We start from the raw sequence: 16,536 nt of genomic DNA on the forward strand, positions 1-16,536 counted from the left end.
TGGGCATCAGGCCTTCCCTGGGATGATGTGGGTTCAACTTGTTTTTTTAAATCCCAAGACCTTACAGAGCATGTCTGAGCGTGCATTCTGTGAATCTTATAGCCTGGGAGAGGGGGCAAGGAGCAAGGACAGTAATTTTTTCAGGGTCACAGAGCTGCACTGTTCAGCAGTTGGTAGTGGTAGTGTGAAGCCTTCCCAACAATACAGTTGCCCCTACCAGAGGCCCAGATCCTCATCAGCTTATGTTATTGATAAGGAAACCAAGGTCCCAAGAGGTAGCCGCCGGTTTTGGACATAGGCTGCCTGTCGCCTCTCAGAGACCAGGTCCTGCCCTCCCAGAGGAAGGCAAACTCCCGACATTTATTTCAGATGGGCTGACTGCTGGTCATCAGAGAGCAGAGGAGGGGTCAGGGGGGCATGCAGGCTGCTAAGGGAGCACCAAGGATGGCAGCCTTGCCTGGGGAGCAGGCCATGAGCTCCGGGCACCTGCATTCTGCCAAGCTGGGGCAAAGTCAAAGGAAACTGGGCTCGTGGTGGGTGGGACCAGTTCCTCTTTCACTCCATCAGCCCATCCCAGTGACTCTACTCCCTGGTCTCATTTGCACCCTTGCCATTGCACCTGCTCAAACTTGACTTCTTGGAGAAGATGCAATAAATCTATTCACACTGGGTGTCAGCAGCCGATCAACTCCCAGTCTGTCTCTCATGGAATCACCTGAGATTCATGAACGTCAAAGCCCTGGTCTCTGCATTCAGGTCAGAGCCCCAAGCAGCATGGTTTAGGTCCTTATCATTGAATGCTCTCAAGAACCCTCTTTGAAGGTGAGTTAGACCTAGGCCCTGACCGGGAGGTAGGTACCCACACGCAATGTGCTGCCCCACAGGATAGATCCTGGCCACTTGAATGCCATCCCATGGGCTGGGAGAGCAGGCAGGAGGGGCATTGCAGAATTAATTCCCCTCATAGGTGGGAGGTGTAGGATCCAAGGGGAGGCCTGAGGGATAGGCAGAGACAAGGGAGGGATGGTCGATGGTCATCTGGGGACCTTGCTAAATGCAGATTCAGATTCAGTCAACAGGCTTAGAAAATCATCATGTCTAACAAACTCCTGGGCACGGCCACTGCTGCCAGGCCAGGTGCCAGGGACTTGCTTGCTGAATCATGTGCTCTAGAATCCCAGGCAGTCACAAGAAACAGGGATGAGGGCAGCCCTATGCCGGGCACGGCCACCATGGGGGCAGGCCAGGTGTGTGGGGTGCCCCCTGGGAGGGCAGGGTTGCTGCAGGCGCTGGGAGCTCGCTGCGCATCTTGCAGTGGGTTCGTGCAGGGCCCACCTGGAGCTGCCTCCTGATGCCCTGGTCCTGGCCCTCCGGCTCCTCCCACAGGCTGAATAAGGACAGCTGACTCTGCCAGTCCTGGCACAGAGCACTGTGCAGCCTCCACTAAGCCACGTGACAGTTCCTTCCACTTTACAAAGAGAAGCCTGAGACTGAGAGGTCAGAAAACTTTAGGAGGCACTCACTGGATATGTGGCTGGCGTTGTCTGCTCCAGAGCCTGAGCCTCACCCACCAGTCTCCTGACTAGGAAGCCTGGATAAGGTGCCTCAGAGCCCTGGGGCTGCCTGGCTCCTGGCTGAGCCCAGCATTGGGCATGCTCAGGTAACCAGTCAGACTGCAGGGCTGAGGGGATGCCAGTCCGCCTGGAGGCCCTGTGTGGACTTGAAGGGCTGACAGAGAAGCCCCGTGCTCTGCAGTGGGGTGGCTAAGCAGGTGGCAGGAACCCTGGCTGGTCAAGTCAGGCCCTGGCTGGTGCCCAGCTGCCTCTGGCTGGGCCCCCTGATAATCCCCTTAGAGACTGGTCTGCCAGCAGTGACCAATCAGGTTAGAGCGTGAAGGGGATTAGCAGTGAGAACATGGGGTCCTGACCTCAGCTTCCCCAGCCTGGCAGAGCTCCTGGAGATGGTGTCCACGTCAGGGAGTAGGCCTGGCTGTCCCTTCCCTTCTGGGGACGAGGCTGTCTGGGGTCATCAGAATACCCCCAGACCCAGTGGGGGCTACTGCTTGCCTCCTCAGAGCCCTTGGCCTTGCAGGAGGAGCACAGGCCAGATGGGGGGATCCTTGTCTGCAGGACCTTTACCTCAAGCCCTCCAGAGTGGACTCTCAGGAGCGGCAACTCCTTCTCTTCCTTGGAGGGTCCCAGACAGTGGCTCACCTGCTCAGTGGCCTCCAGCTCCCCCTCCCTCAGGCTGCTGGTGTCACCTTGGAACCATCCATGGAGGGTGTTATATTCTGTCAGGATGTGGGAAGAGGGAGGGCTGGTATAGCATCACAACAATACCTAGTGCTTGTTCAGTGCGTCTCTCCCCGTCCACGACCCTTGTTCTATTGGGTCTTCAGCTGGGTCAGACATAGCAGGTACAAGGAGTCCTGGTGCTCAGCAGGGAGTTAGAGCTATCTGATGGAGAGCCAGCCTCTGGGCCTCAAGCCCCTGCCTTCTCCCTTCAGCTGCATGATCAGTCCCACCTCCTTGCTTTGGTTAGGAAAATGCAGAGGGATTGGAGTAGGAGAGGGTTCCCTTTAGTTCAATTCAACTGAACATTACTGAGCATTCCATTACACTCAATATACTTGTCCTGAATTAGTGCTGAAAGGACAAGCAGGTGGGTTTGGGGACCTGTAGGAAGGAAGCAGTTACGTGAGGTGTCTCTAGATGGAGATGTGAAGGATGAAGGGGAATTTCCTGACTCTGGGTGAAGAGTAAGGAAAGGAGAGTCCAGGCAGAGGCAGCAGCAAGTGCCAAGGATCTGGGATAGCAGGGGCCTGAGAAACTGAAGGCTTATCCAGATAGGTGGAGCAGTGGCCAGGTAGGTACTACTTTCCATCCCCATTTGTGAGATGTGAAAACTGAGGCCAGAGAGTGAACTTATCCAAGACCACATGATGTAAGTGAGTGAGCCAGGCTTGTAGAACTCCAGTCTCCATGGTAACACTCAGCTGTGGACTGTCTGCTGTAATACCCTGGCTCCACAGCGTGCTGCCCCCTTCCACTGTCCTACCCGTAACTTCTTCCTGAGCTCCCGTCTGCCCCCATGATTCGCTTCCTTGCTGACAGGACTTGGGGCCTCCAGGTTTTCCTGTCTAGAACCTTTTCTGTCCTGGGAGGTCCCACTTTGCTGCCACTTTCCTGTGACAAGCCATCATGGGAAAAGAATGGGACAAAAATGACTCAGTTTGAGGAAGACAAAGAAGAGTTAGTGCTGGGAAAGGTGTGGGTGGGGTTTTGGGTTCCTATGCAGACCAGGTGCAAATGGAGGCTTGGGAAAGAGGAGAAAAGGGTTGACCAAGCAGGAAGTCAAGTGGGGTAAAAAGTGATACTAACCTTGGGGTGTGCAAGGGGTTGCAGTCTGGGTCTGCAGAGTCTGGCCTCTGGCGCCCCCTAGTGGTAATTCTGAAAATAACAGTGACATCTCAGAAAAGGGAAAACCTTAGTGTTTTGTACATCGCTAAAGGAAGGCGCTAGGTGAGGTTAAACATGTGAGTGCACATTATCTTACAAAACCCGTGTGGTCAGAATTTTTGCACCCACTTTACATATTGGGCACCTGGAGTTCTCAGGGTTCTCTGTGCCCTTGGCTGGTGGTTGGCAGAAGCAGGAACTGAACCCTTTAATGTTTCTGGCTGTAACCTTAGGCTCTTTCCACCCACCGCCCTTTGCTGCCAGCACGCTGCCTTTTCCTGTGACTTGCAAGACCTGGCTATCGCCCTCTGGTCTGGGGCTGACTCTCCTGGAGTGGTAGCCGGAGTCACACAATGAGAGCTGCTTCCTGCTCCAGGCTGGCAGGTGTGGCCTGCACTCCTGAGTGGGTTCAGCCAGGACCTGCACTCACAGAGTGGCTCTTGGTGTCCCATCCCGCCTGGTGCCTGTGGACTGCACCTTTCCTCTGTAAGCTTCTGGACCCCAGAGCAATGTCTCCAAGGCCGTCGGGCTACATCCCTTTCTGATCTAGCTCCTGGGCTCTGCACAGGCTGTCCTGGGTTCCATCGGCCTCTGTGTTCCTTCTTTTCCCCCCCGGGTTCCTGGTGTGTCCTTACAGAATGGCTTCTCCCGGATTGTACTCCGATGCAATGCTATTATTATAAGAAACAGACATTGGAAACCCATTTATTCTAAGGATCTAGTGTTATCGATCAGGACACACTCATTTTTCATAGGGACCCCTGGGAAAATTCTCGTCTCATCTGAGTGCCCCGCAGCTGTACTCTGGAGAAGCCAGCCCTTGTCACTGTACATGCATCGTGGACACTTGACTGACTGGTTCCCCTTTCACATTGGCTCTCAGAAAGTTCAGAGCCCCGGCTCTGCCCTGGCTGGCAGGCGTGTGGTCACATGGTGCCTGCGCTGAGTGCCCACCATTGATTTTTCTCCTCCACCCCATCTTTCACTCCTGCTCTTGCTGTTTTGTAAATCCCGATAAGCCATCTTCAAAGCCTTTCTGAAACAAGGTTTGGTCTCGATCTATAAACGAATCAATACAAAATAAAAAACCTTCCTCACAGCGTCAAGGGGTGGATTAAATGGAATAATGGACATGAGTGCCGGCCCAGCTTCCTCCCAGGCTTGGCCCATGGGGGCTGAGATGAGGGTCCCACTGGAGGCTCGCCTCCCCACGTACCCGCTCCTTCCTGACACTGGAGAGGCCTCCGGGCACTGTCCCCGCTTGCCCTCCCCAGGCCCTCCCATGTCTCCGCCATCCTGTGGGTAGAAGACGCTGGCAGCTCTGTCCCTCTCCTTCCTCCCAGACCCTCCTGACACCAGGGGTCAGCAGCCTTCCCCACCTCCTCCTGGATTTCCAGCACCTGGCTTGATGTGTGTCTAAGTCTGTTGGAGCTGCTATAACAAAATCGCACAGCCTGGGTCGCTTAGAAACAACAGAAATTTATTCCCCACAGTTGTGGGTATGGAAGTCCATAGTCAAAGGGTGAGAAGATTCCGGGTGTGGTGGGGGCCTGCTTCGTGATTCTCAGATGCCACCTTCCCACTGTGTCCTCCTGGAGTGGACGGGGCAGGGCAGCTCTCTGAGGCTTCTCTTCAGAAGGACACTGATCCCAGTGCAGAGGACTCTGCTGTCCTGGCCTCAGCCCCTCCCCAAGGCTCCGCTTCCTGACTCCATCACAGCAGGGCTTAGGCTCCAACATAGGCACCTGGGGGGGACACAGACTCTGGGACCCCAGCAGCGTGTCTCAGAGTAGATGGTCTGGATGGGCCCACTGGGCGGGGAGGCTCAGAGGGTGTGTTCCAGCCTGTGCCTTTGACAGAAGTGGAGACTGAGGCCCCAGAGGAGGGACGCAGCAGACTCCAGCATGGCTTCGGCTCACGGACACCCAGGCTCCCGATTTCGCTGCCTGCGACATCCCCCGGGGACCCCTGAATTGGTCCTCAACCGCTGTGCATCAGTCACCTCAAAATACAATGGCTCCCAGGAACAGTGGGCATTCACTCTCCCCTCTCTTGGGTGGGCTGGGGGTTCTGGCTTGGGGTTTTCATGAAATCGCAGGCAAGAAGCCATGGGGGCTACGCCATCCGGGGTCTTGAGTAGGCAGGAGTGTGTGCTCCCCGCTCACTTGTGTGGCTGCCATGCCGGTGCCAGCTGTGGCGAGGAGGCCTCCACTCCTCTCCCTGTGGCCTCTGTGCAGAGCTGCTAGAGGGCCCTTGGAGTGTCCTGGAAGCTGGCTTCTCCCAGGAAGCGTGGCCCAAGATGGACAAGGAAGCAGCCACTCTGGCTGGTGTGAGCTGGTCTTGGGGTTTTGCAGTACTATTTCCATCCTATTCTATTCTTCAGAAGTGAGTTATTAACTCCTTCCCTCGCCCAAGAGGAGAGGGATTAAGCTCTGTCTTGTGAAGGGAAGAATGTCAAAGAATTTGTGAACATGTTTGAACACCACCACAACCTCCCATGTGCAGCGTCAGCCACGCCATGCTGCACCCAGCTCCCAGAATGCCTCTGGACTTTTCCCCTCACTTCCAACTTCTGTCTGGAATTTTGACTTTCTAGGATCTGCTTCAGAGATCACCTGTTCTCCCTCAGGGGAGTTGCTTGCTCACATCTCTGCTTTCACACCTCTGGAAAGACTGGTCTTCCAGAGATTATTGCAAGCAGCCCAGAAACCTCCTGGAAAGCAAGTGTCTGGGGTGTCCCCAGAGGTCACCAGCTCTTGATACGCATTTGCATAGTGAAGGTGCAGTTCCGATTTCCTGTCTCTGCCCTCTCCTGGGTGTGAGTGCTCGGGCCACCTGCACATGTGGCTACCTCTGTGCCTGCGAGCCCAGCACTGTCACGGGGCCACAGGTAAGTGCCACATCAGGGTGTGTCTGGGCCCACATCTGCCTTGGCCCCTAGTGACTCTTGCAGCCATGAGACCAAAGCCTGGCAGCCTCCTTTTTACCTTTGCGGCCTGCACAATCCTTGCTCCAAATCTATCAATTTACCTGTCATGCCACCCGACCCAGGGCCAGCATCCCGCTGAGGAAGATGGAGAGAACAGGTCACAGGCCCAGGGTAGCGAGCCACCTGGCGCCCTCAAAGTGTGCACAGCAGAAGCGCTGGGAGTGGTCGGGGCACCCTCACTGGGCAGGGCAGGGATCGACGACAAGAAGGAACAGGCAGGGAATCAAAGGCTGCGATGCTTTTCTAGGGACCGAGGGCCTGGTGGCTTCCTGAGGCGGGCAGTGGGGGCCGGGTGCTGGGCCATGCGGGGAGTGGCCTGGCTGAGTGGAGTTCCGAGAGCGTGGACAGACTGAACTGGGGACCGAGACTTGGCACAGATTGCCAAGGTGGAAGGCCAGGTGTGGCTGTGGTGTCAGGAGGAGGACAGAACAGTGGAGACGGATCGGGAGGAGGCGGCTGCGGCAGCTGCCGTGTGTGGGTCAGCCACACTGCAGGGCACAGGGCAGCAAGGCGCCATTCGGATGAGGCCAAGTACAGTTTGGAGGCGGGGCAGACACGTCTTCTTCAAGGAGAGAGAACAGGAACCAGGTGCTAATGGGGGCAACGTCTCGCGTGGGCCAGGCCGTTGTCTGACGGCTCGGCTTAGGGATGAGAAGGGCTGGGCCTGAGGGAGGGAGGCCAGGGCGATGGGCCACCGTGTGTGGGGTGGAGGTGGGCAGTCATGTTGCTGGCTCTCGCTTCCCCTTGAGTAGGTGGGGGGACAGGCCTGGGTGGAGGCAGCGCTGGCTTGCAGAGTCACAGGCAGGGGCTGGGAGGGCCAGCGGGAGGTCTGTCCTGCTGGGTGCTCAACAGGAGAACCCAGACAAGGTGGTGGCCCCAGAGCCTGGGGGCAGCCTGCTGGGGGGCTGGGGTCAGGGGTGTGTTCTCACCTGCAGGAACAGTGACTGAAAGGAAGGACCCAGTCAAACTCCAGGGACCTGCCCCGGAGAAGGGGGTTGGATATGCAGAACTGACCAGCATTGGGTCCCTTATCAGGACGCCCAGTCTCTGGTCATCCACCTTAAGGACCGGAACAGTGTTTCTGGGGCAGTGGCCCAAACTTGGGCAAGTTGCTTGACCTAGAACTCAAGTTCCTTCCTCTGCAAAATGCGTGAGACCAAAGTCCCCACTCCCAGAGCTGCCGTGCAAGCCAGGTTCTGGGGCCCCAGTGCCTAAGTTCACAATGCTGGGACCACCCTCTGCCAGCTGGGTTGCCTTGGAAAAGTCGCTTAACTTCTCTGAGCTTCCCTTTCCCCTTTATAAAACAGCAGTGGTGATAGTGTTTGTCCACACCATTGGAGGGTCTGGTGAGCTGGCTCCTGTTAAGTCCTGGGGGGACACACTTGCCACGTAGGAAGGAAGGGCTGGTTGGGCTTGCCCTTTGTAAACATCTATGGATGCCAGCGGACTGTGAGGTTGCGGGGAGAGGTAGGGGTTAGTGCCAGAGGCCCAGTGCTTGCCAGGAAAGCTGGAGGAAGCCTCCGGAAGCTGACCTGGGGCTCAAAGGAGCTCGGCCCTCCCTCCTCTCTCACACCAGGACACAGAGTGGGGAGTGAGGGAGTCCTCAGTGGGCCCTGCTCTCTGACCTGGGGCCAGCGGGAAGTGGGAGGTGGGGCCCTGAGTCCGTGTCCCTGTTCCCACGGGGCCCAGGCTTTATTGGTGCTCTGCTGCCTGCAGCCCACAGGAGCAGGGGCTTTGGAGTCAGGCAGCCTGGAGTGGGACACCTGGGTGGGGCACGACTGGCGGCTGGCGGGCCTGCTTCAGTTTCCCCAGCAGTAAATCAGCACAGCGAGAGGTGGGCCCGCTCCTCAGACGTCCCAGGGCAGCTGGGTGCCATGGAGAAGCCCCTCCCTTGCTGAATCCTTTGCAGCCCTGCACCGTATGTGGGGGCCCGAGCTCTCCTCTGGGTCTGGAGGGCTGGTCACAGTGGCCCTGGGCTCCTCCCTCCCAGAGAGGGGAGGTGGCTGGGGACAGAGCTCCCTTCAGGACAGGGTGCCTCTCTCTGGCTCCATCCAACAGATGCTTGCTGAGTGGCCGCTGTGAGCCAGGCCCTGCCCAGCTGGGTGCCTGGCCCCCTGGCCGCCCTGGCTCGCAGGCCTCTCTTCCTGACCAGTGTTCTCTCCCCTGGTGCTTCATCCCCAGGGACTTGAGCGAGAACGCCCTCCAGGCCATCCCTAGGAAGGCTTTCCGCGGAGCCACAGACCTCAAAAATCTGTGAGTACAGACCAGGAGGGAGCGTCCCCTGGTTGCCCTGGACCCTGTGGTCCAGGCCGTCAAGGAGCCAACCTGGGCTCTGAGATGGCTGGTGCCAGCACGGTCTTCTGGAACAGTCTGGGTTTGGAGGAAACGGGCAGCACTTGCCCCTCCCTCAGTATGATTCTCTCTGACAGCCAAGGTCCTGTGCAGAGGGCCCTGGGGCTGTTGCATGATGCAGAGTCAAGAACGCTGGGTTAAGAGGCCATGTTCTTGGTCCTGGCCCTCCAGTGCCCTCCTCATCCTACACTGGGAAAACTGGGTTCGAATCTTCTCCAGTCATACAGCTTTTAAGCTGCTGCAACTCTGTTAACTTCATGCAACCTCTATATATTGTTCTAGAAAATAAATGAGGATAATAAACCTACCTCACAGGCTTGTTCTGAGATTTAGAGGAGATACAGAAATGTATACCCTTTGTCAAGTGCTATTTAAATGTAATTGTCTATCTCCTCATTATTATGTTTGCAGTGATGGAGGTTGAACCCAGAGGCACTCTACCACTGAGCACATCCCCAGCCCTTTTTATTTTTTATTTTGAGACAGAGTCTTGCTAAGTCACTGAGGGTCTTGCTAAAGATCTAGACTAGCCTGGAACTCCTGCCTCAGCCTCTTGAGTAGTTGGGATTCCAGGCTTATTATCATTATTCAAATTTATTCTGGTCCAGGCTTACCTCCTCCCCAAGATCTGATACAGCAGAATGGCAAGTGCTTGTCATGCTTGCCATAAGCACACCTCCCATGCCTGTGGCAGGCATTAATAATCGATCGCTGCATTCTTTCCCACAGAGCTCAAAGTACTGCTCTGAAAGCAGCACCCCACGCAACCACCACTAATCAATCTCCTTGGCACTCAGGTGGAAATCTGCTGCCAGCTCTGGTTGCCCCTGCTTCTGTGTTACTCTTTCTCATTTTTCAGCTGTCAGCACCCTCTAGGTGGTTTCCAAAATTTGAGGAAGGGATGCAAGGTTGAGTTGAGGAATATAATTTTGATTTTTATTTGTTGTTTTAACTGAAAATAAGAAGAAATTCAGCTTTTATTAATACTTACAACTTGGATTGACATGTATGTCAAATGATTCAGGTCCTGCCTCTTGGAGTGCTTGGTCAAAACATTTGAACGCCCCTTTTCTAGGCAATGCACCCCCTTACACACACAACCCTCTTTTGCTTCACAGACAGCTGGACAAGAACCAGATCGGCTGCATTGAGGAGGGGGCCTTCCGGGCCCTGCGAGGGCTGGAGGTGCTGTAAGTAAACCTGGGGAGGCAGGTGGGGCATGGAGCCTGGGGGTGCAGGAGGCAGGAGGATGGGAGGACACAACCCCTGGGGTCAGGCCTGTAACTGTGGTGTCTTCCGGAGTTTCCACCCTGGGCCTGCAATGTCAGCCCCTTTTCCCTCTGTTTCTAAACCTCACCCCCTTTTCCATGCATCCCTGTCTACAGAGCCCCTCCCCCTGCTCCATCTGTCTCCCTGTCCTTCCAGACGTGGGAGTGCATGGTGCCTTTGGCTCCCAGTCACCGTCCCAGCTCAGAGGATCCCCCTGGAGGGCCCAGGTCTCGTGCTCTTTGGTATAAATCCCATGGTCAGCCCAGTACGAGTCCTCCTTGAAGGTGGACTGAGGGACCTGGTAGGACAGAGCCTCCCATTCACTAGCAGAAAGGCCCTACCCCAGGTAACGGACAGATGGTAAGTGACGCTGGTTTGTCCCTTTAGGACCCTGAACAACAACAACATCACCACCATTCCCGTGTCCAGCTTCAACCACATGCCCAAGCTACGGACCTTGTGAGTTAGCAGGGAGCAGCAGGGCGTGGAGTGTCCACCTGTGGGCCGATGTCCAGGGCAGGCTGTGGAGGAGGGTGGGGGTGCTGTTCTCTGCACCCAAGGCCAGCCTAGGAGCTGCTCCCAGGAATCGCAGCAGGAGGGAGGGATCTGAAATGACAGGTGTCCGGTATTATTTATAGTTGATTTTTCCTTGGGAAACCAATGGCTAGCTTGTATGTTTGAAAATGAGTTGGGCAATTGGGCGGATCTGAGAGCTCAGTAAGATGAACTCAGGCTCGCCGGGCAGTCTCCATCCTCCGGTGTCTTGCAGAGGGCTGGAGGGACAGCAAGGGGAGCCACTGGGGACTCTACGTAGCTGTGAATGAGCCGCGGTGGGAGCTGAGCCGCCCCAAGGATGGAGACTGCATGGGCTCAGCAGGCTCAGGGCCCAGCCTCCTGCCTGGGGTCGCAGTTCCCCCTGTTCCGTGGGACTGGGGTCTGGGAGGGTTGCCAGCCACCCTGTCCTCCTGCAGCCGCCTGCACTCCAACCACCTGTTCTGTGACTGCCACCTGGCCTGGCTCTCGCAGTGGCTGAGGCAGAGGCCAACCATCGGGCTCTTCACCCAGTGCTCGGGCCCCGCTGGCCTGCGTGGCCTCAATGTGGCTGAGGTCCAGAAGAGTGAGTTCAGCTGCTCAGGTAGGTGCAGGCGCTGCCCAGGGGCCTCAGCTGCCCATCACCTCCTGTCCCACCCACTGTGTCCTCCTGTCACCTCCTCTGTTCCCTCCCATTAGCACATATTAGCGCCTGGCCACCACTGCCTGCTGGCCTTAGTCCTCACTGCTTGTCCCTGCCGCTGCTTCCCACTGACCCCACCTCCATTTTCTCCTGTGACCACATGTAACCGTGCATTGACGCTGCCTGCCTGTCTCCTCCTGTCCCTGCCCGTCACTGCTTCCTCTACCCTTCACCCTCTGGACCGCACATCCCCTCAGCCCCACCTCCCCCTCCTCCCTTTGCCTCAGCTTCTTCCTCAGCAGGTCTCGAAATTTGCCCTCTAACTTGGTTCCAGGCTAGGTGGACCCAGGGCCTGTGCCCCTTCCTCTTCCTCCTGTGTTCTGAGACTGATTGCCCACTCCCTTCCTGGCCCCTTTGGTCTCCATGCTGCAGCCCAAAGGTCTGAAAGAGCCCACCGCCTGGACGGTCACTGCTGCATGTACTCACAGGCCCTCCAGTGCTCCTGTGAGAGTTCAAGCTGCCCTCAAGCCCTGCAAGGCCCTGCCGGGGTCAGCCTCACCTCCCAGGCCCCAGGTCCCTCACTCACTGCCCCCAGCCCCACATTTGCCTCTCCCTGCTGCAGGAGCCTCCCCTCCAGCCTTCATGAGCTTCTCCCCAGTTGGCTGCACCCTTCCTTCTTGTGGCCTGTGGTCTCCTCACCCCACAGAGCCCAGGGAGCATCCTATGACCCCAGAGGAAGTTCCCTGATAGAGACCGCAACCTCCACAAGCCTGTGGAATAGGGGTGACGTGTTTCTGGCCACGTCCTCAGCACTTGGCCCACACTGGGTTAAAAAATGGTCAAGAACGTTTGCTGAGTGAGCTGGGTGAGAGGACGTGGGGCTGGCCATTTCTTGCACACCTGTGGGCTCTGAGCCCGCCTGCCACCAGAGCTCTGAGGGAAAGCGTCTGCTGGGCTTGTGAGAGCCTCAGTGTGAGGCTCCGGTGTGGCTGTCACCTCCTTTGGAGCACTGGCGACCCCTGAGACCAGACTTCAACACTGCTTGCACAGGGCTGCTGTGTGAGTGTGTGTGTGCAAGAGAGAAGAGCGTGTGTAAAAGGGAGGGAGTGTGCAAAGGAGAGTGTGTGTGCATGTGCAGGGGAATGTGTGCATGGGAGCGTGTGGGTGTGCTCGTGAATGTGCACGCATGGGTCTGTGCTGCGAGACAGGTGAGCCAGGGCCAGAGATGCACCTTTGAGCAACTGCAGCTGCTGTATTTTTGGCGAATGGGACTCGATAACACGGGCAGTTTTTGTTTTGAAATGAAACCTCTCTTTGCATTTGGAACACCTTGATTTCTGCATTTCTTTGGACCCTGTTTCCTCCTCTGGAACCTGTGCACCCCGATGGCCAGGTTCCTGAGGAGGACACTATCATAATTTGCTCTGGATCCATATAGCTTTATCTCATTTAGTCCTGTGCCTGCCCTTTGTGTTAGCCCGGAGGTGTGAGATGCTAGTAGGCTGGCAGGAGTGTAAATTGCTCAGCTACCATGCAGAACTGTGTAGCAGGATCCAGGAAAGCTCAACACATGTCTACCCCACAGCCCTGCAACTCCACTGCTAGAAGTGCTCACTTGTTCTGCAAAACACCCGAGAATATTCATGACAGCATTTTTTTTTGCAATAGCCCAAAGTTGGAGACAATGCAAATTTCCACCAACAAGAGAGTGGTTTAATAATTATGATATGCCCATGTAATGGACTGCTACTCAGCAACAAAAAAGAACACACTATTATATGCATGACAACATTAAATCTCAAAGATTTTATGTTGGGTGAAAAAAGCGAACTGAGAACTGACTGGATAATTTCATTTATGTGAAAATCACAGACAAGCAGAAAAATATCAGATAGGTGATAGACATCAGAATAGGGGTTGCCTTGGGCTAAAGGCAGGAGGAGCCCTCCTGGGTGATGGACATGGTGGTCCATGTCTGGGCCATGCATGTTCAACAGGCAGCAAACTCAAGATGGTGCACTTTATGTCAGTTATGACTCCATTTTAAAAAAGGGTGGGCTCTTTATATCAGGCACTGGGCTTGATCCTGGCTTCACTATCTATTAAGTCAGGTGAGTGAATTTTAACAAATTGATTCATATTGGGGACTCGGTTTCCTCACCTGTAAAACGACAACAACACGCTTCTCCCAGGAGGGCGCAGCTGTGCAGGGGGGCTTCAGTGAGATTCTACATGTACCGAACCCACCAGAGTGCAGAGTGGACACTTGGTTCACGTTCTTACCACAGTCCTGTGACGGTCATGGGACCTCGGAAGTGTTAAGTGATACGGATTAGAAACTGAAGCGTCAGCTTTCTGGGTGGGCCCAGATCTCCCAGGGTATGAATGACACTCTGGTACAGCTCATTTTGATTGAATTCAGCAAACATCTGACAAGTACCAGCACCCAGGGTCACATCCAAGTTCAGAATTTCTTACATCCTGCACCCATGGCAACCTCTCCTGGTTCATCCACATCCACAGAAACTGCCGCTATCCCCAACCCATTGGTCTGGATCTGGGGAGGGAGGTGCTGGTGCAGGACACCTGAGATCCCAGCTCCCTGTTTCTGCAGGCCAGGGGGAGGCAGGGCGCGTGCCCTCCTGCACCCTCTCCTCCGGCTCCTGCCCCGCCATGTGTGCCTGCAGCAATGGCATCGTGGACTGTCGCGGCAAAGGCCTCACGGCCATCCCCGCCAACCTGCCGGAGACCATGACGGAGATGTGAGTACAGGACCATGCAGGTGCCTCCCTGAGGCCCCTGAGTGGCAGATGGGGAAGACACCGCGTGCCTCTGCGGGGCTGAGCTCTCTGCCGACAGCTGGAAAACTCCAGAGGGTTGGGGAGGGTGTCCCTCTGTGGTTTGTCTGTCCAGCGCTGCTGGCCGGGCCTGCCAGAACGGGTTCTTGGTGTTAGCATCATCGTGAACCCCTTCCGGCTAGGGAAGCCTGGGGGACCTCAGATCACAGCAGGTCTGTTCCCACTCATCGAGCTTTAGCCTCCAGAAGACAGAAGGGCGCAGGGGACAGGGACAGAAGGCAGACCACAGCTGAGGCCAGGGAGACCTGGACCTCTGTCTCCCTGTTGCTCTTGTGTTCTCTGCAGCCGGCTGGAGCTCAATGGGATCAAGTCCATCCCCCCCGGAGCCTTCTCTCCCTACAGAAAGCTGCGCAGGATGTGAGTCCCCACCTCACCAGGGCAGGGGGAGAGCCTGTGGTCTGAAACATGGAGATGGCCCTCCTGCCTGGCAGGGTTGTCCTGAGGCCCCAGTGGGAGGCCGAGCCTGCATCTGAGCTGTTGGTCATCCCCCGTTTCAGCTTGGGTGCCAACAGGAGCAATTAGGGATGTCACATGGCCAGGATGCCGAGGGCTTCCTGCGTTGGAGTGTCCCTCTCCGGCACCACGCTCAGACTGCACAGAATAAGAGTGTCCCAGGGGGTGTTCTATGGGATGGGGGAACTGGACCCTTCTTCTCTACTTTGAAAGACAGCCCTGCCCTGTTGAGGGGGCCAGGTAGGGCCGGATGGCGCACACGCATCAGCTTTCTCCTGTTCTCTTTGTAGAGACCTGAGCAACAACCAGATTGCAGAGATCGCGCCCGACGCCTTCCAGGGCCTCCGCTCCTTGAACTCGCTGTGAGTAGCAGCTGAGGCTCCTGGGGTGGTCCAGTGTCGTGTTAGGAACCCCTCCCGTGAGCCTTGGGAAGAACAGCCCCTCCCACCCGGCCCCAGCGGGGCTCCCTCCAGAGCAAAGTCCAGCCAGCCCCGCTCTGCTTCCTCAGGCCTCAGGGGTGGACCTTCCCCAGCAGCGGGAGGAAGAAGGGATCCAGAGCTGAGTGCACTGAAAAGCTAGGGGGCCACGGCCCTGACGCCTGGGGAGATTTCCCCAGATTTCTTTATGGCAGTGAACTTGGTCCCTCCTCCCCTTAAGGCTGCCGAGCCTTCCTGGGTCACTTACAGGAGCACAGTCACCAGGTTCAGTGGGGACACCTGCCAACCTTGCTATCTCTCATCCCAAACGTGCTGGACCTCCAGACGTGGGTGATGGTGTTTGCCCTGCCTCCGGGGTTGGGCCATCTACTAAGCATCATTGACTTTTCCCAAGAAGGCTAGTTCCCACCCCAGCTTCACCAAGTCGGGGACTCTCTGAGGCCCAGGGCACTTTGTCCATAGAGAGAGCACACTCAGGGTGTCCTACAGCCAGGCAAGCTCCCCACGGTGGGAGCCATTTGTCCCTCTTAGGACTGGGTACTTCCACTTGTCCTCTGACAGCACTGGACACCTGATGGGCCTAGATTAGAGGCTTGGCGAGTGGAGCAGAATGGAGGTCACCTGCCCCTTGGGGAGTACAAAGAGGCTGCCAGTTCTCGGCCTGCTGTACGTGCCCTCTTTCAGAGCAGAATCCAAGGCCAACTGTGAATGGTGCCCCTGAGGTTGTGCAGTGTACAACCTACACAGCAGGACATGATGATAGATCACTGTCAAGAAGATCAGATCCCGGTGGTGGCCTGCCACAAGGCAGAGCTCTTCCTCTGAGAAATGAATACAATTCTCTTACATTGGACAGGACCAGTCTAAAAGGAGAGAAGGGTGACAATAACCCATTCAATGAGTTGCTGTGACACCTGTATAACTGGCCACAGCTGCTTCCCTGCTGCATAGGACCTTGCGTGCTGAGATCATGCAAAAAGATCCCATGCTCCTCTATGCCCACCTCGGCCAGGCCTGACCTGTCACCTGCTTTCCCTCTGCTCCACACAGCAGCTTGAGGGATGTGTCTGAAATGAGAATCCGATCATGTCCCAGAGATGTTTCTGATGCTGACTGAGTGAAGTCCACGCTGCGATCCCATTTGTTCCCACTCAAATCACACTGGTCTTTTTGGCTCTCTACATGGGTCACCCTGGGTCCCACCACAGGGCCTTTGCTCCTGCTGTGCCCCCCACCCGAAAGGTCTTGAAGGCATGTTCAAAGTGAGAGCAGTTTTTACTCTGAATGCTTCCAAGGGTGACTTGGGGGGTGACTAGGACTTGGGGAATAAAACACACCCTCCCCTCCCCAAACCCTCTTTGGTGTTTTTCTCCCTTGACTTTCTCACTGTCTGCCCGAACATCTTTGCCTACATGTTTTGGGTTTTTTTTTTTTTCTGACTTTTGCTTTTTCCCTCCCTGGTTATGCATGGAATTCATTCATGCTCAATGCAGAAAACTTTGCAAATACCACACCATAAAAAAAGAAACCTGCTTGTGAGTCCCGC

The 16,536-nt window shown here is 56.0% G+C and overlaps 1 protein-coding gene across 2 annotated transcripts in view; it reads left to right on the forward strand.

The window, feature by feature from the left end:
* Positions 1-16,536, forward strand: part of SLIT1 (slit guidance ligand 1) — a 154,484-nt gene that overhangs the window by 89,420 nt on the left and 48,528 nt on the right. The window contains exons 5-11 of one of the 2 annotated variants that reach the window (XM_079138105.1): positions 8,629-8,700; positions 9,918-9,989; positions 10,456-10,527; positions 11,040-11,203; positions 13,857-14,004; positions 14,386-14,457; positions 14,844-14,915. In XM_079138105.1, coding sequence (XP_078994231.1) covers positions 8,629-8,700; positions 9,918-9,989; positions 10,456-10,527; positions 11,040-11,203; positions 13,857-14,004; positions 14,386-14,457; positions 14,844-14,915 — 672 coding nt within the window. Of the gene's footprint in view, positions 1-8,628; positions 8,701-9,917; positions 9,990-10,455; positions 10,528-11,039; positions 11,204-13,856; positions 14,005-14,385; positions 14,458-14,843; positions 14,916-16,536 lie in introns of those variants that run through there. The other variant, XM_079138106.1, reaches the window with a different exon arrangement.

The sequence above is a fragment of the Sciurus vulgaris genome (genome assembly GCF_902686455.1).
Source record: "Sciurus vulgaris genome assembly, chromosome: 4".
Classification (NCBI taxonomy): Eukaryota; Metazoa; Chordata; class Mammalia; order Rodentia; family Sciuridae; genus Sciurus; species Sciurus vulgaris.